General features: G+C 41.7%; 2 protein-coding genes across 2 annotated transcripts in view; both read right to left on the bottom strand.

The window, feature by feature from the left end:
- LOC144805440 (uncharacterized) overlaps positions 1-22116 on the bottom strand; it is a 947065-nt gene that overhangs the window by 349863 nt on the left and 575086 nt on the right.
- Positions 1-22116, bottom strand: part of LOC144805462 (cytochrome P450 4B1-like) — a 170764-nt gene that overhangs the window by 7179 nt on the left and 141469 nt on the right. Inside the window, exons 6-8 of the mRNA XM_078672011.1 lie at positions 17624-17775; positions 9412-9530; positions 3857-3994 (exon numbers count right to left, since the gene is read on the bottom strand). Of these exons, the coding sequence (XP_078528137.1) occupies positions 3857-3994; positions 9412-9530; positions 17624-17775 (409 nt within the window). The remainder of the gene's footprint in view (positions 1-3856; positions 3995-9411; positions 9531-17623; positions 17776-22116) is intronic.

Raw genomic sequence — 22116 nt, 5'->3', positions numbered from 1 at the left:
TTCCATGTCCACATCTGTATGTTAGCTAGGCCTCCCATAACCTCCAGGTGCCCCTCCCTTGTGGTATTTTCACATCAACCTGCTGTCCTGTCCGGATGCAATGGTCTTGAGCACAAATACAAACACCCAAAACAAATCTAAACATGTTATCCAATTACCCCTTCCCTGCAATCCTGCTAGGTGAGTGACAAACCTTCCACCTCCCAAACACGCAGAGTGCCTGTCGCCCCAACTGTGCATTACCTTACAGAAATGAGGGACGATAGACCAGCCCCCAGCATGAAGTAGAATAATTCTGCTGTTGTATTCTTGCAAACCCTTCTAAACTATTTCAATAGCAACCTTATCTGTCAGTAGCCTCTACTGATCCACGGAATGGATGAGAATGTTCTCAGCACTGCAACTGTGAGCCGGGCTCCCTGCTTCAAATTAGTCCATATCCTTAAAACATTGGTCAAGAAATCCCACCTCCCCCTATAATATCTCCAGAAGAGGACTCTCAAGTTACTTTACTGAGGAGAATACCCCTTTTGTCACTTATCTGTGGCTTGTCACTGATCAGGGCTGCTTGTGGCCTGCTCTGTCTCTCTCCCGTTTGCGGTGTGGCTATTCTTCGGCAGTGATCGACTTTTACCTTCTTTCTGTTCAACAGTTTACCAGCCCTCTAGCCAATCATTTGCCTCAGCCGGTGAGTCAAAAAAATACGCATTTCCTTTGTCGATGATTTTAAGTTTTGCCGGGAACAGCATCATGTATTTTCACATTTTGCTCTCAAAAGGCCCTCTTGGCTGCATCAAATGTCCACCTCTGGTGTTGGACATGGAGCGTAAAATCCGGGAAGAAACGGATAACTGCATTTTCATGATGCATGTCCCCATTCTGGCACGCCGCCTGCAAGATGGCATCCCTATCCTTGAAATTCAGAATTTGGGCTATGATCATGCAAGGGGGCACCCCTTTGGACAGGGCCTGCCTCCAAAGGCCTGGTGAAGAAAATTTTGGATAGGCGTTTAGGCTTCAATTTGTTGAGCATCAAGTCTTCCGAGAAGAGGTCCATCGATGACCCTTCCATTCCCTCCGGTACACCCACCACCCAAATGTTGTTACAACGGGCTCTGCCATCCTGGTCTTCAAGTCTGGCAAGGATTTTGGTTTGATTCTTAGTAAGTGCTGGGACCTGCTCTTCTAGACACTTGCTTTTAGCCTGTATGACCAACATATCTGCTTCTGCCGTGGATACCTGTTCAGAAATTTTCTGGAGTAAACACGGAGCAGGTTTACCTCCTCCGTGTCAGAGTCTAGCTTAGTCTCCATGGTCCCCACGCAGGTCCATAATCGCCTTCATAATGTCTTTCACGGAGGGATCAGGGGACTGGTCCTCGTGCCCAGAGGGTGATTCACCTCCTGTCACACCTCCCTCTCGGCCCACTGCCAGATTTTGCAAGGCCACACCAATGATGTTGGGTTCTGTGCTCTGGACAGACAGTGTAAGCGTCTGTGTCCGGGGCTTCTGGACCTTGCCTCTCTTCCCTGTGAGCCAGCGTTGGATTGCAGGTGCACCACAGCTTTCACCTCACGACCCGAAAGTGGCCCACACTCTCAGTTGCTACAGGAGGTATTCCCCTAGCCCCCTCCTACCAGAGCCTCACCCCGCCTGGCCCAGGTACTCACACAGGCTGTGGTGCGGGCTCTCACTGTTCTCACTGTTAAGAATCAAGCCCCTCCCCTACATGCCAACCACTGGTCCTGAGACACTGGTGGGCCCATCCAACTTAAAGGCAGTTCTCTTCTTGCACCTGCAATGAGGGAAGGAGTGTATTCACAAACTTCAAGTCCACCCTCCAGCAACCCAGCTGGCTGGGCTGCTGATCTACTCTGTCCCTGAATCGCTAGTACTTCATACCATCTGTCTCCTCACGGGCTCAGTCCCCTGCAGCCAGATGCAGGGCATGGAGCAATCTTGCATGCTCCCCCTGTGCAGGTTGGTCTATCCACTGCAGGCTCTATGCAATTATTGACTTCTCAGCGGTGGGCACTCTGCGTTTATTATGTGCCTTGGCGTCTCAGGTCTTTTGTCAATGCTTCTCCACCCCCACATTACGCGGGCAGTGCCATCTTGCTCCTGCCAGCCGCTCCTCCGTTTCTCCACTTTTCTGCTGTCCTGCACTGATTTAGGCAGACATTGCAAGTTGCAGGACAGCCACCTCGAATTCCAGCAGCTTCCTGTCTCTGGTTGCTGTCTAAACGCCGGATCATGAAGGATTTATCAGACTTGTGGTGGCTAGTGTAGCTCTCTTACAAATCAGCCACCTTCAGTGGCTGCTGGTCATGCCCCTAATATAATGTTTTATGATAACTGTGTGCTATTTATACTGCATTTAAACATTTTGTATATAAATGTATATTCTTCTTGTATGGCTCAGTGGACAATGCATCTACCGCAGGGGGCCTGTGTTCGACCTCATTTTCACAGGTTCAAATCCCGGAGGGTCCACTCAGGCTTGCATCCATCTGAGGTCAATAAAATGAGTACCATTGAGTTGGGTAACAACAAACATCTGTTATTCAGCGGCAAGACTCCCCCAGCTGAAGAGTCTCCAGTGATAGAAAATACAGGGTTTCAAAGTTGTCATCTCACAAGCTTTTCATTGGGTAATTTGAGCAATATTGAAGAAGGTGCAGCTGTTTTTGCAAATACCAACTAGAAAAATACCTATCTATAGACCCTCTCTTGTATAGGTAGAAAGAATAACAGTGCAAGTTGAGAGATGCAGATCATTATAAAATGTGGAAGCATAATTTTAAATGATCAATTTAAAAATATACTTTGGTAAACAATTTGAAAGCATTTGAAAGCATTGATGGAAAAACAAATATTAGCTACTAAACAGCAAGGACACTGATGTTGCTTAGGGGTTCAAATAACTGAGACACCTGGCAGGGAAGTGACTATATGATCTGGGAAATACATTTTGTTGAACAATCAACTCCAATCTACCTCATCACAAAATGTGGACAGTGTTAAGAACCTGCCTTATTAACAGGATTGCCTGAAACTAACCTTACTATGCCCAGAAAAAACCACAATGCTAAGCTGATACGCACTGGTATGGAATCTCAATAGTGCGATTATGTTTAAATGCTCATATATGAACAGGAGGGAAATAATTTTAGAGCATGTCCTGATAGCCCTAGTTTTCTTTCTTTCTACAGGTTTTGGGAGACTTTAAGCAGATTTTAGTCCTCAAGCCCTGATGAAATTGTCAAAAATTCATGGCAGTGAAACATGTTGGGCAGCCATACACATTTGGTCAAACATGGCAGTTTCTTTAGCAATACACTATGTGACACAATCAAACAAATGCTATTGGCTCCCAGACACATTATTAGCTCTTAAGACAACCTAACCACTGTCTAACACAAGAGAAGACCATCGTAACAGAGGGGAGATGGTGATGTACATAAAGACGCACAGACTGACTAGGATTAGATAATATCAGTAAGGGACAAATATCTGGTCCTATTCGTAGAATCTGAACTTCATAGTAAGGAAGAACACTACAACCTTCTTTCTTAAAATACATGCCACTGGTTGGGTTCTCAGGCCCATACACTGGGGATAGGGAGGGCCACAACCCCACGGAGGTGCTAATTTGTGTAAACTGTGTAAACTGACGGGGCTTCGTACGATGTGATGTACTTCACACATAAAGCCTACTCTTCCCACCTTCTTACTAAGTATATCTATTAGACATTGGCCATAATCCATAAAACCATCTATATCACTACTGTGTCACAACAAACATATTTGAAGAGAGCTATGTAAAAATAAACATGATTATAAGTGAACCCATACCTTGGCACAAAGAAGAATATCCAGAAAGTCTAAATGGCTTTTCTGTTGGATTTTCACCAATTCTTTTTCAGCTTTCAGCAAATCTTTTCTCCGTTTAATCACTTCATCTCCCAATAAAAATAACGGTGGTGTTATATTCTATAGCAAACAGAGTGCCACAAAGAGAAGCATTTTCTATAATTAAACTTTTGACATCAATGGAGTACACAGGATTGTCCAGTAGAGAGAGTAAGACAGTAGAAGAGTGTGAGTTTAGTGGGACTGCCTCATTGTCAAATGGAAGCTACAGCCAAGCAGCTTCCAGTACACTGGTTTGCAATATCAGTCAGTCAGTCATTAAAAACTTTATTTGGTTTGTTACAACCATAAAAGTATACACTATACATTTTATAAAAACTTTGTAAAAACACATAATATGAAACATTTATAAAATTACAGCTCAGTGATTTCCTGGAAGATAACACGTCTCCTTTTGTTGTTAAACAGTATCCTCCTAGGTTGTTAAAATCACAATGAATTAATCATATATAACTGAACCTTCCAAGTGCAATACATACATTAAAATACAATCTCATTTCATAATAGGGGGGTTACTAGCACCTATAACTCTGTACGCTGGAGAAACTCCCTAACTCTACTCATGTATTTCCCCAAAGCACAGGCTATATCCAAATTTGTCATTCCCACTAGGAGGTTTGCAGCTTGCTTCCTATTCATAATACTGTATATTTTAAAAATCGAGCATGAAATCTCTTACGTATTTCAAGGACCATCCTACAGTCTAATAAAATATGTATTATATCACATGAGGTACCTAACATACAAGTGCAGTTACCATCACTTTTTATCATGAGATTTTTGACCCTATTATTTATATAACACAGGTTTATTCCCAATCTCACTTTTAATACCTCTCGTCTTACATGCTGATTCGGTAACCTATCCAAGTAAGGGTAGGGTTGGTCTTCTGAAGCCCATACTTCGATCATATGGGATACCGATGTTTTTTGCCGGAGATACTCTTGATCGCATATATGGGACACGTCAGCTCCCAATGACCATATTTCTGTTTTGCTTATGTTGACGTGCCCTAACTGGATATCTAGTTCTCTTCCCAACACACCATATGCTTCTTTTAATGAGACTCTTGCTTCTTTTGCCCAGGATAACTCGCTAGAGGCAATTTCCTCTCTACACCACTGTGAGATTTTTTTGGGGAGCTCCCCAGTCCCTAGATGCTGCCAAAAGCGTATTAGGCCATCCTAGTGGTTGTTGCCCAGGAGGTAAGTCCCAACTCTAATCTCGCTGCTTGTACCATTGATGATTTTGGCAACGAGAACAAGCTTTTCAGGATCATACCCTCCTCTTTATCCCAACATTTTTTCCCGCTTAGGAAGAGAACCTCTGATCCATATAGAAATTGCGCGTGGACCATTGCTAGGTAGGCCTTTATGACCGGCCCGTCTGACATGTCTCCATAGAAGCTATTAAATCTTTTTAAGCCCTTCATAGAAGCCGTTGCCCTCATTTTTAATGCTTCCAGATGGGTGGTCCATTTCAAATTACTCGTGAACCATATTCCCAAGTATCTATATTCAGTTACCTTCTTGAGTAATTCCGTGCCCTGATGCCAAGGGAATCGGGACTTACTTTTACCGAAGCATAATATTTTGGTCTTTTCCATGTTTACTACTAGTTTTTTATTTGAGCAGTATTTGTGGAACATATTTAATTTCCTCTGCAGGCCTATCTCTGTCTGGTCCATGATCACCAAATCATCTGCATATAGCAGACAGGATATGTGATTACCTCCTAGCTTTGGACTAGCCCCTCTGACCTCTCTTAAATTCTGAGGTAGTCTGCTAAAAACAGAGAAAAAAGCAATGGGGCTAGTACACACCCCTGCCTCAGTCTATTTCCTATCTGGATCCTCCCAGACAATCCGCCCTCCTCATCCAGGATTACCTGTGCCCAGTTATTTGTATGTAAGGCCTGAATAAGGGCTAACAGGTCAACGTGTATCTTCTAGCCTACCAAGGTTGACCATAGCTGCTCCCTGCCTACAAGATCGAATGCCGCGCGGAAGTCTGCAAAGCAAAAAAACAGGTTACCCCTTTGCTCTATCAACTTCCGCGCTACCGTCCAGAGGGCAAAACAATGATCCACTGTTGAGTGCCCTTCTTTAAATCCCCCCTGTTCTGGAGGTACTATACAGTTATCCTCAGCCCAATCTTTTAGCAAACCTAAGATTATTTTGGAAAATACTTTTCCCCCAATATCCAAGAGGTTTATCAGGCGATAGTTTTTTGGGGAGTTTTCATCGCCTTTTTTGTGTATTGGTCTGATGATAGCCCCTTTCCAGCTATCTGGAAAGGTTCCTGTTGTTAGTATTCTTAAGAATGTCTTTGAGAACAGGTCCACCCACCAATCTATATTTGTTTTTATAATGATGGCGGGAAGATTGTCTGGGCCAGCAGCTCATGTCAGATTTAAGTAAGCTATCAAAGTTTTAATACGGCCTCGAGAGAACTGCTCCATTACTTCTTCCCTAACTCTTGGCCAACTAGATGATTTCTTCTCCCTCCTTGGCCATTTGCCATAGATCTCCTCAAGATAAATTACCCACTTATCCTCTGGGACAGAAAATTACATGGTCCCTGCCGCTTTCCCTGTACATTCCTGTATCATTTTCCAAAAGCCTTTGACATTTTTTTCTTCAATTGCCACTAGTAAGTTCTTACAGCATTTTTCTTTAAAAGATCTTTTTTTTTTCTCTAATAGATGCCTTATATTTTATCCTTAATTTCTTAAGTGCTACTAATGCTACTTCATTATAGCTACGCCTAAGGCTTCTTTCATGTTGCCTAATAGCGGTTTTTGCTTTCCGGCAGTCTTCATCAAACCACGCTTTATTATTTGCATGTAGTGATACTTTACTTTCTACGCTATGCTTTCCCCGTTTAATTTTTATTCTGAGGCTTTCTTCCAGTTGTCTTATATCCTCGTACCAAGGTATCTCCTCCCCTGTTACCAGATTTCCTAAGTCAACTACTATCTGGAGTTCCCTCAGTTTCTTTAAGTGTTCTTCACTAATCCGGGTTGTAAGCCACTTGGGATATTCAACCTCTACATGTAACACTTTCTGTCTCAGCGGAACCCTGTTTACATACATTTCTAATAATAGTGGGAAGTGGTCACTACCCTCTACCTGGAGTATTTCAAAATATTGAGTTAAGTAGAAACACCATGCCTGAATAAAGGCATAGTCTATGGGGCACATTTGCTGTCCTATTTTAAAGGTGCGCTTTGCGGGCCTATCAGTTTCTTCCCTACCATTAACACAAACCAAACCCATGGCCCCCAGCAGCCGTCCAAGCTCCACATCTTGATTTGAGAGCTCGTTGCTGATAAACATTGCAGACTCAATATGTCAGAAGCACTAGTAAAAAAGTATCTGGTTGACAAAAGTATATAATAATCTCCCCCTGGACAAATGCAACTTTCTACACACCAACAAATCTCTTCTATTCTTATCAACTTAAAAAAGTCTGTAAAAAATGTAGTTCTAAACACGGCCACTGCCCCCGTAGTCAGCAGGCCTGTATTGGAGCATTTTTGGGTTCCATGTCACATGTAGAAATACTTTACTATTAGTAAAGCCATCCACAGTGGTACATTGCAAATCCTGAGCTTGTGCTTCTCCAGATGTAACACACTTAAAACATTCAGCCTACATGTATTGGTGACATGCGGCTCCTACAGCTTGCAATGTTCATTGTCATATGCAACATTTCCTATAAATTGATTTAAACACGTACGATTCATTGTCTCTGTATAATGGTCTGTGATGTAAAGTGCTCTGACGCCCTACACTGATTTGATTAGCGCAATGAGATCAAAAGCAAAATAAATGCATGCGAGAGAAGGGTTATGGAGAGATGAGGGGCACTGGTGGAGCGTGGTAGTGTGGGAATATGTGGAGATTTTGGGTATGCCAACATAGATTGTGCACTGGGCGCCACCATCACTAAAGCTGACCCTTTTCCAATGCCTCCATCATGATCGAATCACATCTGCATTCTCCAGATATGTTGCTTATTCAGAGTCTACTGATTTGTTGATCTCTCAATCATAATAACTGCTCAAAACATTTGTTTGAGAAGGCAAATCTTTATTACAGCTTTATCATGTTTGGGCTATCAAGCTACACACTTGATATCATTGTTCTAAAACAAGAGGCCTTATCCTGGTTTGAACTCTTAATATATTTACCTTATGAGTTGTTTTTTATCTTGTGTCCATTAATCTATGCATATTGTGAGATTCATGGTGGGCCGGATAATGGTCGCTGTAAGGGAGTTCAGAGTTTCAGTGCAAAAGGATGGTGTTTCTGGAACAATCTACCTCGACATAGCATGCTACAAAAATACTTGCAAATTACCGAAATGAAATTCACTATGGATATTAAAAATCATCCTTTACACCCTCTGCATTTGTTGCATTCTCGTGTGCCTTCTTTTAATACACTCTTGTGACTTGTGTAGCATCAAAAGGAATAGAGTCAAGTGAAATCAGGAAATATTTATGAAGATGACCCCTAAACTTGAGTATTCATGTAACATCAGCCTTTTTCTAAAGGGAACTCTTTATAAGGGTCTACCATGCACAATAAATTAAAAGTGACAATGCTTGAGGCCACAATTAATGTGTATTCTGGGGGCCTGCCTGAGAAAGGAAGATATCCTTGTCATACCTCCTTTAATCTTCAGGTAAATGCAGATGAACATTTAAAGCCTTCGTTTCAGGCAAGTGGTGTGTGTAAAAAGTGGAGGTAGAGTACCGCACAATTATTACAACTGCACTAACCAGCTGAATGTCCTACCAGACTAGTATGAGAAAACAATACTTTATTGATATCTCAGAAAATATAAAAATACTAACAGCTCAAATTGTATTATAAATAGTAGAAAGTACATAAAACACATTGAACAACAGAGTTGTAATGCAATACACAATAGTAGATAAACCAGGTCTCCTGGATATGCATGTTATATGCTCCTCACGATCATTAATTGACTGCAAACCTTGGAGCAATTATGAAAGAAAAGGGCAAATTCCACAACAACAAAGTAACAGAATAACGGATAAACATAAAGAATAGGAGTCTTCACAGGTCACTCTAGCCGGCTCTGATCAGGGGTAGAGAGGTCTTTAGGGGGATCTGTCTATGACTCTGGACTGCCTAGTCTACCTGCAGTCAAAATCACCAACACTAGTTCGCAGGCAATTTGAGGCTTTTTATTAAGAATGAGCATGGAGGAAGTTTAAGCTACAGGTTCTGCAATCAGCAAAGGCTGCAGTGCCCACTCAGGTCCAGATATAAAGGTGTTCAATAAGCTGTACAGAAGGTCCAGCTATGTTGAGGCAGTGACCAATGCTCCACCATGAATGTGTCTACCCTGTACAAAGAGTTGAGGTAATGATGGCACTTTGGGAGGCTGTAAGGTCAGTTCTATCTCCCACCCTACCAGCCACCAAAATAACTGTCCACATACCTTCAGAAAATTGGGTGACTCATTACGCTGGCCTTTACTCCGTTGACTTTGCTGTAAAGGAAGCCCCATCATTGGTGAATTGAACATGCCAAAATCTTGTTTATTTATGAAGGGGAAGTCTGGAAAGCAGTTTTCAACAGTAAAGGAAAGAAGGTGAAGGACCCAGATGGAATTCCTCTGGATTTGTTTAAGGAAGTCCCAGTATTCTGGTCCCCGGTACTTACCGCTGTATTTAATTCAGCTTGCAAAGAGGGTGTTCCAAAATCCTGGCGTACATCTGTGATAGTGCCTGTTTTCAAAAAAGAGGATGTGCACGACCCCAGGTGTTATCGACCTACATCTCTTCTGGACTCCTCGGCCAAAGTAATTGGGAGAGTTGTGCTAGACCGCCTCCTGGAGTTGTGCTAGACCGCCTCCTGGACTAACCATATCTTAGCTGCAACCCAGTACAGGTTTAGGAAGGGCTTAGGTATGATCGAACAGTGCCTTAATTTGCATCTCATCCTGGTTAAATATAAATATGCAAAGGGAACCTCTACTCATCTAGCATTTATGGATTTGACCAGCGCTTTTGACTATGGCTCGCTCTCTAAGCTGTGGGACATTTTAGTAAACATGGGAGTCGATGCGAGTCTGGTCTCCTTTCTGAGGCTTCTCCATCAAGATCTTTCTGCCTCAGTGAGGTATGGTAATGATGGCGAATGCTCAGAACAGTTTAGCATTAAGCGCGGGGTGCGTCAAGGATGTGTTCTTGCCCCAATCTTATTTCTGCTTTATACTAATGATTTGGAGAAAACTCTAGGTATGGTTGGGGCTGACGTGCCCCAAGTTGAGAAAAAAGCTGTGCCAGCACTACTTGTCATTATGACCTCAGAACAATTTTGGTCCCATAATCATTATCTTTATACCTGGAATAAGGAATGCACATATTAAACATAGAGGATGAAACTTATATGGATTCTATAGCGAAATTTGTTTTTTAAATATTTTTTTTATATATTCTTTTGTTGTTTTGATTGGACTTGATTAGGCGCCATCTCATCCAATTGCCTACCGCTTGGGATCCTATGTGGTCCACTCATTATATTATCCCGTGAGGAGCTATTTGTGTCTAAGTGTTTTTTGATTGAATTGGCTATTTTTGGATACTTTGCCCCTCCTTTATGTTTTTGCTTTTCTCCTTCTTCCCCTGTCTCAATCTTTCTCTCTGTTTTTTACAAGATAGTAGTAGTAACTGAAGTTATATTGTGAATCTAAACACGTAATTATCAATGTGGGTCTTTGTGTATTATATGTATGTATTTGTGAAATGTTCTCTTTATTTATAGGGAATATGTATATTTGTATATATAATTTTCCATCTCATGTTAGTGCCATTTAGTTCTGTATACTGATTTTATATATGTATTGTTGGTCCTGTAAATATTTTATTTATGTGATTATTTATACGTTTTTTTACGTTGTTTGCAGCCCTGATGAAGTTCCTATAACAGGAACGAAACGCGTTGGCTGTTGTCCTATTTCTAAAATAAGAGAAAAAATAAAAGAATATTGACAAATTTTACATTTGGCTCTTCTGTGACTGCATCCCTGGTGCGCCTCCACGCTTCTTGAAGAATTGATTGATTGATTCATTGGGTTGAGATAATGAAGGCGGTTCTTCTCCACTAGGAGGAGATATGGGATTGTACATTTAGATAAAAAATCTCATCACTCAAAATGCTCTTGATTACAAAGCTGGGACTGGCTGAAAGATCAAGTAGGACCCTGGGTGAGTATTGCACAAATAAGCGTTTTCACAGTCGGTAAAAACATCTCAAAATTGTCACCCCATTGATGTAATAGTTTAAAAAATGGTTCTTCATATAAATCCTTAACATGGGTAAAACTAATGCCTCATTACATCGTTATCATTAGATGTCTTCATAGGTAACATTTAGTATCAATCTCAATGCATTTCGGGCAAGGCACTTCATCAGGGGCTTTATCCTTATCTAACGGGGAATGCTGATTATCTCACTTATAACAAATGATTTATATGAAGAATAATTCATATGATAAAAAATTGGAAGTTTGACCTTTATTAAGATTCCACCAAGAGGGTGAAATTTGGGGGACATTTTTACAGACTGTGAAAACGCTTATATTGTGCAGTGTGAAAAATATTGTCCCATGCTCAGGAGACGATCCCTTTATTGCACCTAATTGATTGTTCTGGGTGAATATTTCCATTCAATCTTTCAAAACATTGAGATAATTAGTTTAAGAACCCTGCCCACTCTCCCAATGTTTTGTTTTTATTCTTTCTTGATTTTAAAATAAATGGGAGTAAGTCATAGTTCAGGGGCACTCGTGTTTTTTAAAGATGGTCATGACACCTGTGTGGTCTATGTGGTGTAGAAGAACTAACATCTGCAAAGGGAGATTTTCATTATCTCACTTTGTCCATGTATAAGAACAGTTTGTGTACTACAGGAATCCCTCTCTAAAGGCTGTGATAAAACCATTAGCAAAGCTAATAAGTCAATGTCAAAGTCACATGTTCTTGTTAAGCGCACATATCACCGGGGAGGTCTCATGGCGCTGGGCAGATCTTCAGCAAGAAGACGATGTAATAACCAGTTTACTGGGGATAGAGCCACGCCTTTAATTCTCTTCGAAAGCATCTATGATCAACTATGGATGGAAGATACAATGGTAGCTTATTCCAAAACTTAGTGGCCAAATAAGAAATTGATCGATCACTGTTTCCGGATGTTCAGATACATGGCAAAACATGGTGGAATTTGGTGCTAGATCTTAGTGGTCTGCAGTGCTTGTACCTTTGGAGTTTCTTGGCTAGATATCTAGGGCCAGTGTCGTACAGGATCTTGTGTGTGAGGCACAGAATTTGAAAATGGCCTCTCTGCCACACCGGAAGCTAATGGAGAGTTTTAAGGTTGGGAGCAGAGGGTGTTCTGGATGGGAGATATAGAATGAGTCTGGCAGCGGTGTTCTGAAGAATCTGGAGCTTGGAAAGCAGATCTTCATTGAGTGTAACCAGCAGTGCATTCCCATAATCCAGGCGACTGATAATAAGACCCTGCACCAGAGGTTTCCTGGCTTCAATGGGTAACCATTTGAAGATTCTGTGGCGATTATGCATGATCCCATAGCAAGTGCTGAGTACCGTGTTAACATGAGTTTTCATGGACAGTGTGTTATCAATGGTTACTCCAAGGTTGCGTACTGCTTGCTTGGGAGAAGGACATGGTCCCAATTCCGAGTGACACCAGTCGTGTGATCAGTATTCCTCCGCTCTACCAAACAGGATAATCTTGGTCTTGCTGCCATTAAGTTGTAGTTTGAGCCTGCCCATCCAATCATTCACATGAACCAAACAGTTTTTAAACAGGATTTTTGTCCACGTAGTCGGGACCAAAGGTGATATGTAATTGAGTGTCATCAGCATATGACACTGTTTCAAAACCATATGATCTGATGATACCTGCCAACGGTGTTAAGTAGAGATTAAACAGCATAGGGCTGAGGATGGAACCCTGTGGGACACCTACACTTATTGGTCTGCATGAGGATATAGAGTCAATAAGGATGGTGGTTGAATGGTCAGTTAAATAGTTCTCAAGCCATTCCAGGTCCTTCCCCCTGATTCCCACCTCCCAGAATCGATGTTTCGCAATGCTATGGGAGATGGTATCAAAGGCCACAGATAGGTCCAGGAGGACCACCATTGCTGATTCTCTTTTATCCAGTGCAAGCCTGATATTATTGGTAATCTCTACAACCACAGTTTCCATGCTGTGAGCTGTATGGAAACCGGATTGAGAAGGGTCCAGGAGACCATGGTTCTCAAGTGGGCAGTGATGCGTGTATTGACTAGATGTCCTAATACCTTCCCAAAATAAGGTAACAATGAGATGGGATGATAATTAGCTGGTAGACTGGGGTCTGGTGTAGGTTTTTTAAGAAAAGCATTTTTCTATCGAGTGGCGACCTTCAGCTAGTGTGTTTGCGAGCAGGGGCATCATTTTTGAGCAAGAACGGGGCGGGAGGTGGTCCATGGGGAACCTGATTTAATCTTGGTTAAGCCACCTAACACTTCAATAACTGTTAGGGGTTCAAATTCCAACAGCAGTGGCACACCGTTTGATTCCAGCTGTGAGGGAGGCGTGGACAGGCTTCTATTATGCTGATGAAGATCTTTATCACCTTGGGGAAAAGATGAGTTGATGGTTCTAACTTCATCATCAAAAAAGGAAGATACAGAATCTACCCATTCTTGTGTAGGAAGGATAGAAGACTGCTCTACATGAGGAGAGGTGAATTCTTTCATTAGTGTGTAGAGCTCTTTACTGGAGTAGGCTGCATTATTTACCCACTGAGTCCGATACAAGTTTTTTGCCAGTTTAATGTTCTTTATGTAGATGTGCTAAAACTATCTATATTTCCTTCAATCTGCGTCAGTTTTAGTTTTCCTCCATTGGTGTTCAGCTGTTCTGCAAAATTGTTTTAATGTTGCCGTAATCCATGGCAAAGCTATCCATTTAATTTTAACCCTGGCTACAGGGACAACCACGTCCAGTGTGGATATAATGGCGTCTTCAAAGACAATTGTGGCTTGTTCCACAGTATCAGTATGGCATACCTGCTGTGGGTTGAAGTGGACTGAAAAGGCATCAGAGTTTAATTTGCACTAGGACCGAATTAAAATAGATTCATTCTGCCCACAATTTCTAAAAGAATTCATGGGCATACAAAATTGTAATAGGTGGTGATCGGTCCAGAGTAGTCGTAAAGATGGCTCGATTGTCAATTTGGTAGAGTTAGTAAACAACAAGTCTAGGGTGTGTCCAGCTTGATGGGTGGGGCCTACTACCTTCTGGGCCATTTCCAGTTTTTCCAATGTTCCGAACAGCTGGTTGGTGTCTGGGTTAGACAATTGCTCAGCGTGATAGTTAAAATCTCGCCAATTAAGATGAAGTTATCTGCAGCTAATACATGTGGTACTACCAATTCCAATAATTGATTTATAAAGTTTGCTTTTGGGCCTGGGGGTCTGTAGACTAAAGTTCCTCTCCATGTTGCCGAGTCGGGAGTGCTAACCTTAAAAGTTAATATTTCCCAAATCTTGTTGGTGTAGGATTCTACAATAATAACCTCAAAGAGGGCCTTGATCCCTGTGATGCCTCAACCTCTACCTACTTCCCTGTCTAATCTGACTAGATGATATTTAGGGTGATGGCTATAGATAACATCAGGAGAGGCGTCGCTGTGGAGCCATGTTTCAGTAATGAAACAAATGTTGGGATCTTCGGCCTCCAAAAGGCTTCAGAGTTCTAATGCATGTATGGGGATGGACCTGCATTAAGATAAAGTTTGCTTAGTGATTTGGGAGATGCATTTGTGTCAGTAGTACGCATATCTATATTACCGTTGGTCGGTGACAGTATATTATTACTATTCTGGATGCCGGGCTGAGAAGTGGCAGAGTATGCTGCAGTGTGAAAAGAACATATAAAACTTCCGAATTCAGAGATCGCAACTAGGTGCTAGAGTAGTTCAACATGGTGTTGGAGCGGCCTTACCCAATGAAGTATAAGTCTTGCTTTAATGTACTGGCAAAGAATGTAATCGACAAATGATACTTGCATAAATTAGAATATTAAAGGCAGACCTATTGGCTTTGCCAATGATAGCTGTCCAGACCCTGAGCTAGTCTAGAATGCAGTACCAGCACAAGCTTTTCTTAAGGAGAATGCAGTTGTGTATATAACTCACGCTATAATAAGTAACACAATGGCACATAAAACCAGTCAAGTAGGATTATAATGGAACAAACTTTCAGTGACATTGAAGAAGGACAGAAATGTCACATACAAGCAGTGACATACAAGTAGGGATATAATAGCACATACAATATATGTGAGGGACACACTCACAATGAAATGAAATTGGCCAGTTTAATGTTGAGAATGAAGTGAGAACCTGATCAAAGTAATGACTAATGACATGGTGCATCAACAGTAGTATATACATCCCAGATAACATTAATCAGGTGTCATTTGAAATCATGTATTAAGAAACATTTTTTTCAAAAAATTGAGTTTCCTTAAAAATAACAAATGTCATCAAATTAGTCTCTATCAATAATACAATTTTAGAACACACGTTCCTATGTAGGTAGCTACCTTTAGTGATTTGTAAATTAAGTCTGTAATGTGAATAATTTCCCATGTACCAGACGAAAAGACACCAACAAAATGTAAAGTTGTGCTCTCTGTCCTAGCTATGTGCATTCACATCCCCACTGCTGGCAATTCTTTATTTGATTTTGAGGAGTAACCAGGGCGATACAGTTCACGATCCTTAACCTATTCTGTGCATAAAAATGTCCTCGATGCAAGGGGGTTTTACTAAATGGACGGGAATGAGATGGCCGGGGCCGTCCGGCGCACACGCCCACCGTGATGCGTGACAGCTCCCAGCCATCACGACCATGGAAGAGGTTAAAGGGAAGACACAGTGGGGCAGATTTATGAAGGTCTTGCGCCGCCGGTGTGTCACTTTATTTGACGCAACGGCGGCGCAAACAATGCGCCCTATTTACAACGTGACGCATCTAGGAGATGCGTCACGTTGTAAAGCCCTGTGCCATAAGGAGGCGTTCCTGCGCAGGAACGCCTCCTAAAAGTGGCTGAGTGAAATCTATGAGATTTCACTCAGTCACTTTCAGGACAATGCTGCGTCAAAACCCTGTGCCTGCTTGAAGCAGGCGTAGGTCTTGACGCAGCATTGTGGAGATGGTGCACCCCGGAGCCTTGCTGGAGCTGCGTCGCGCTTGCGACGCAGCTCCAGCAATGCGCCACCTTTACGGCACAGATGTGTCATGCATCTGTGCCGTTTTTGCCCATGGTGCGCCGCATTGTAAATGCAGCACACCATGGGTGGCGGAGCAGCGGCGCAGGATGACTGGCGCATCCCTGGGGGTGCGCCAGTCATCATAAATCTGCCCCAGTATATTTGCAAATCAAATTCTGCATTCTTAAACTCTAGATCAGCCCAAATATTTAGTTGTATCCAGTGGGCCTTTGAGAACTCCAGATGAAAAAGAAATACGTTTTAATCTCAAGGCAACAAGACTGGTAATTTTAATGCTGGCAAGAAATGTTACTCAAATATTGCATTCAGTCATCGAGAGTAGAAGCTTAGGAAGTTGGCAAATTTGAAGTAGATCTTTGTGTCATCAGTGTTGGATTTGACGTGAGGTGTTTTCTGAAGAGTGCCTTTATTGTCGGCAGGTATCCTTTGTGGGAGTACACCCCTGGTGATGTTACATGTTACTGCTAAGTGCTACAAGAAGAAGGATGATTTTTTTTAGTGGAAGATGCATTAACAATGTAATTAGATATCTTCAGTGCCTGCAAAATCTTGGATTCTGCTCTTTGATTCTGGATTAGATCATGTATTTTGTGTTCTAGAAATTGCACACAACTTGGTTTAATGCTGCAAACAGATCACTAACAAGCAGAGAGCTACTCAACTGTGTGCTATGATGTCAGGCCTGATGGTGGGCAGTGATGTTGATTTGGTGGATTTCCTTGTATTGCTTGAGATGTGCACCAATCTTTAACCTCTTTTTCAAAGACCATTCAAAGTCATCTACAGAGCAGATGGTGACCAGTGAGAACTATTCTGGAAACAAGCTTATCCTGCGTTGAGATTTTGACAGGATTATTGAAAGTTTGTAAAAGGGTCTTAGAGGCAAGGGTGATGCTTGTTGGTTAGTGTCAGAATGGCTTATGTGTTTCAGAGTCCAAGGCTTTGAGGGATTTGGCTTTATTGTCACTGCTGGGACTTAAAGTAAATCTGATGTATAGAGTCAAAGAAGGTCTGTAAGGTGGTGGATGGGAGGCAGTACTTAGGTGTGCGCCCTTTTGTAAAAGAAGATATTGAAAACAATGCACAGAGATTGATACAGTTAGAAGGAATCAGATGAGTTTCCAAGGTTTCCAAAGTAAGCCTTTTGGAATATTGTAGGAACTAGCTAATAAATCTATATATATATTATCCAGATGCAAGTTCAAGAAGTACAACTATCAGTGACTGATGTATATCTGCAATGGTTGATAACACAGTTTATTTTAATATCAGAATCACAGAACCACGGTCAACACATGTGAATGTCAAATGTGATAAAGTGCATTACAGTTACCTGTATGGAGGTGGGCTATTCTGCAGGCTCTACGAAAGCGGTAGCCTTGTGGGCTGAGGTAGTAAATAAGATCATTGTGGTAAGAAAAATTGTGAAGTCTTTTTAGCGCCAGGTATGAGAGATCACAGACTGCATGGATGTAGGCAGAATCACTATAATGAGAGAGAAAGGAGAGGTTAAATCAAAATACTGACGCTTAAAAATTCAAGGAAACAGTGAGACTGCACGAACATTCATGAAAAAGGTGTCTTGCAGTAATGAAATAGTTCCATAGCATCACAGGAAAGCTCACACATACATCATTAACTGAGTAGAAGATTGCATTTTCTTCTTTAGGCACATTTTAATGACATGCGCTACAGGTATTCATTTTGCATGGAGATGGGATTGTGTCACAAATCCAACCTGCTCTGAGCCACCCACATAAGAGACCTGTGCACAAAGATATTGTTGCATATTGGATGCCGTCAAGACTTGCACACATTTTGAGAGAAGGAATAAAGATGCATATATATATATATATATAAAAACGGTCACAAAATAAAATGAGATTCCAGACCAAAGGAAATGAAAACCCAGTGATCATTATGGAGGGAGGCCCACTACATCCCAAAGTTGGAACTAGATTGTAAAAGTAAAAAGACCACTTCCCCTATCATTAAAGCAGAGTTCAGCTCCATATAAAACAAGTCATTTGGTTTCAGAAAGCACAGAAACATGTTCCGGCTTTTAGTCTGAAAAGCAAAGATATCCGCCTTGGGGTAATGTGCATAAAACTGAAGTAACATTTGAGGGTGGTAGTGCTGACATCTGGGGTTCCACATTTTGGGTACCTTTCAGGTACTTGGAAAATGGAAATATGCACCATAGCTTCCTGGCATCCCTATATTCCTTGTACCACTTTAAAGTAATTACTCTATGTCTGTTTAGGTCAGAGTTCTGGAGATTACGCACTCCCCAGCGTTGATTAATTTCAAATCATCTCAGACCACTTGAATAGGTCTGGTTAGTACTGACCTTTGTGTATTTGGAGGCTCTAAAATCAATAAACTCTTTGGATGTAAATTTCTGCTCAATAAATATCACACTTGACCTAAATTGGCCCGAGCTACACTCATGTGACCTAACCTAATTCTATGTTTTAGTACCTTACTGTGGATCCCATTTCTCATCACAATGCCACCATTCCATTTAAAGAATTTTATAATACATTTCATAAACTTCCACATTCAGGATTCAAAATAAAATGTTCAATGATCCGTGTTGTTAAATGGAAATGGAAAGTATTAATTGTTCGCATAACTTAAGAGTTAAATTAAGTGAGGCGAATTCTTTCTAACACAATCAAAACCAACACGCAAACATATATATGATGACCCCTGCTGGAAAGATCCAGCCCCATAAGGGTGGTGGGATTCGGTTAATGTAGTGTTGGACGCAGTAAGCGACTACTGTGACCCCTCGGGGAGGAAGTTGTGTAGTAATTGGGAGTATGAAACCTTCGTAAGCAGGGGGCTACTTGCCATGTAGCAGGTGGAAACCCCGGAGCTGAAATCGCAACCCATGACCCCAAGGGCTGAAACCAACCAAGAGGGTGGCGAGCAGTGGCGCAAATGCGATACGAGATCAACCATGTTGACCCTACTATAAGAGACATAACCAAAAGCAACATTGCACATGTACCATATGCAGAATAAAAAGAAAACCTGTCCCGGAGCCCCCCTCTCACCCAAACGTCAACCCCCCTCCCTGCCTTCCTGCATGGTGGGAAAAGAACCCCCCGCCTCGCCAAACTTGCAAAATGCCTGTCACCCACCCTTAACAGCTCGAGGAACATGAATCAACCCCTCCCTAGAGAAGCAGTAACTGAAAACAGTGAACCCCCCGGCCAACCAATGTGAGAAGTTGGCCTGGTATATGATGTGTGATAGTGGGCACCTTGCACCACTCAAACAACCCCTTACTGAAGATAGGTTAAAGACAACCTTTATTGAAAGCTGTCCTAGTGGTAGCTATAGAGAGCAGCCTTCAGGCTAAGAATTGACTGAATGTAAAGCAGCTTGTTTTACCAGGCTATAATCTCTTTAATGACTTTAATGACTAAATGAAAGGAGACCACACAAGGTATATATATGAAAACACACCCTACTAGTCTCTTAATGAGGCCAGAGGTAAAAGAACATATGTTACACAGCAAATAGCACAGTAAATCAGCACAATATACAAATGGCCCTTGGGGCGAACCAAATCATATATCAACAAGTGGTATAAGAACCATGACTTAACTAGATACAAGGCCTAGAGCCTGTAGAATTGCTGGGATCCCAAGGAACCACCCAAGGCAGGGATACAGGGGACCCATGGGGGATGCGTGCAGTGTGGGAACCCAGCTGGGAGCGCCCGTTATCTTCTACGGGAAAAGTCACGCTTAGAATTTTAAGGTTTAAACACACTTAGGAGTGTGTAGTGTAGCTCCTATTTTCCCAATAGGCTCTGCGCATTGGAATAGTGCCTACAGCAGTAAAGGCCTAGGCCAGACGTTAACTAGGTCTACTACTGTCGATACTAGACTTAATTTTTGGGTTTGCCAGCTAAGCTCAGAGTTCGCTAGAAACTTTCTCGAATGTTCAAGGAAGGATTAACTCCCCTGATTAGACAAGAAGGGATTTAGTTTCTGACAACCATAGAACATGACAACTTTGCTCTCCCCTAATCAAGAGTCAATCTCGAGAGTCGTGTGAGCACAAGGCAATTATTTTACTCAGTCAGTACGTGCATTCTTAGTCTCATCAGAATGTAGAGAAAAGGAAGAGACGGGCGTGTTCAATAAAAGATGTTATTTATTGATCAGTCTCTTTTCTCGTACAAGAGAAATGGATCGATATTATTGCAATACTTATAGTTAAGTAAAGTGCATACATTAGAAGCAATAGTATAAAATAATACTGTAAAAACATTGATATGGTTTCTGAGCCATATGATGTTTAAAATGAATAAAATATATTTACATACACATATACATTTGACTAAACGTACTCAACTGGTGTTTCTAAATACGCCTACCCCGTGTACCTGACCTAAGTCTAATGCGTGGGCGGGAATAGAAAGTTACAGTTTAAGTTAAGTTTGTTTTTGCCAAGTGAATAAATAAAGAATTCTCTAGGAGGGGTTATTCAGTTCTGTACCTGGAATTTAGGATGAATGAGGAATGGTATCTCTTTCTCTGCTCTCGATATTCCAGGCTGCCTGCGAGGGCTGCCCAGAAGCGCCGGTGCTGGGTCTCTCGGCTTGAGATAGCAGCGCGTCTCTCAGCGCGTCAGGAAGGCGGGGCTGCTGCCTGCGGGGTCTGCTTCTGCTCTCGGCTTCGGCAAGTATGGCTGCTCCGTCTTGTCACCACGCGTGTGTTTGCATAGGGCAAGGTCGGCAATATTTATACCTTAAAGGTGCCGGGATTGACGTAAGGATGGACATAGGTATGTCAATAAAGATGTCATACGACTTGCTCGTTAGCACATTCTTTACTAAAGTTCTCTGTGAAATCAAAACAATGGCCGCACGGATTATCCAGGTTGTCATAGGTTTGATTTGTTATGAGAACGTCGTATGCCTTATCAGGGGCTGGAGGAATATCGCTTGTCTAATTAGATCTCAAGCGTTATGACCTAATCAGATAACACGTTCCTGTGCCGTAGTGTGACTGCGTCAGATAACGGTATCTGCATCATGGGGGATTTCTTGCCTCATGGGCTGACTGTTAGTTAACTAGCTAGGTAGCTTAACCAGAATAGGGTCAGGAATAGGGGGATCGATTCAGAACCTATAGAAATACACGACACCCACTCCACGCTAACTATGGTCATATCTACTAATCTATGCATAGTATAACATAGTACAACATACTATAGAGTATAGTGTATACCTTACCACCCCAAAATACATAAATGCATTTCGAAATTTTCAAATATACTGAAAAAATTGCAGTCATATATATTGTATGCACTTAAGCTATGAATTAAATGCAAAAGTAAACACGCATTGTTATGCATTATTGCTTGTTGGTATATGAGAAATACACATGAAATGGCTCTTAATATGGCTATACAGAAAAAAGTCGAAACCATTTCATCACATAAAATCTATTGCGAACATACCAGCGGGCAGCTAAAGTCTATAAAGTCTATAAAGTATCTAAAATAGAAATCTTAGTTCTCTAGGAATAGTCTCTTACTTTAAGCAGAAAATCAGTGTCCCTGGAAAAAATATATAGAAAAATATTTTAGGGGCTTGCTGAAAAAAGTTGCTGTCCGTGAACTGGATTGTAATTGTTCATGTGACTTTATTTTTAAAGTTGAAGGCCGAATTCAGGGAACGCCGTGTGCGAGTTTACTCAAAAGTCTCTATTTCTGTTCCGGAGAGAACATCATATCATTCAGGCTTTCGAAAAAACTGTCAACAGCTTCATGGGAAAGTTCCTCTAAGTCGGAAATAGGGGT

Source organism: Lissotriton helveticus (genome assembly GCF_964261635.1).
Source record: "Lissotriton helveticus chromosome 1_1 unlocalized genomic scaffold, aLisHel1.1 SUPER_1_unloc_10, whole genome shotgun sequence".
NCBI classification, from domain to species: Eukaryota; Metazoa; Chordata; class Amphibia; order Caudata; family Salamandridae; genus Lissotriton; species Lissotriton helveticus.
Note: the sequence above shows the minus strand (reverse complement) of the source record. Positions and strands in the feature narration are given on the sequence as shown.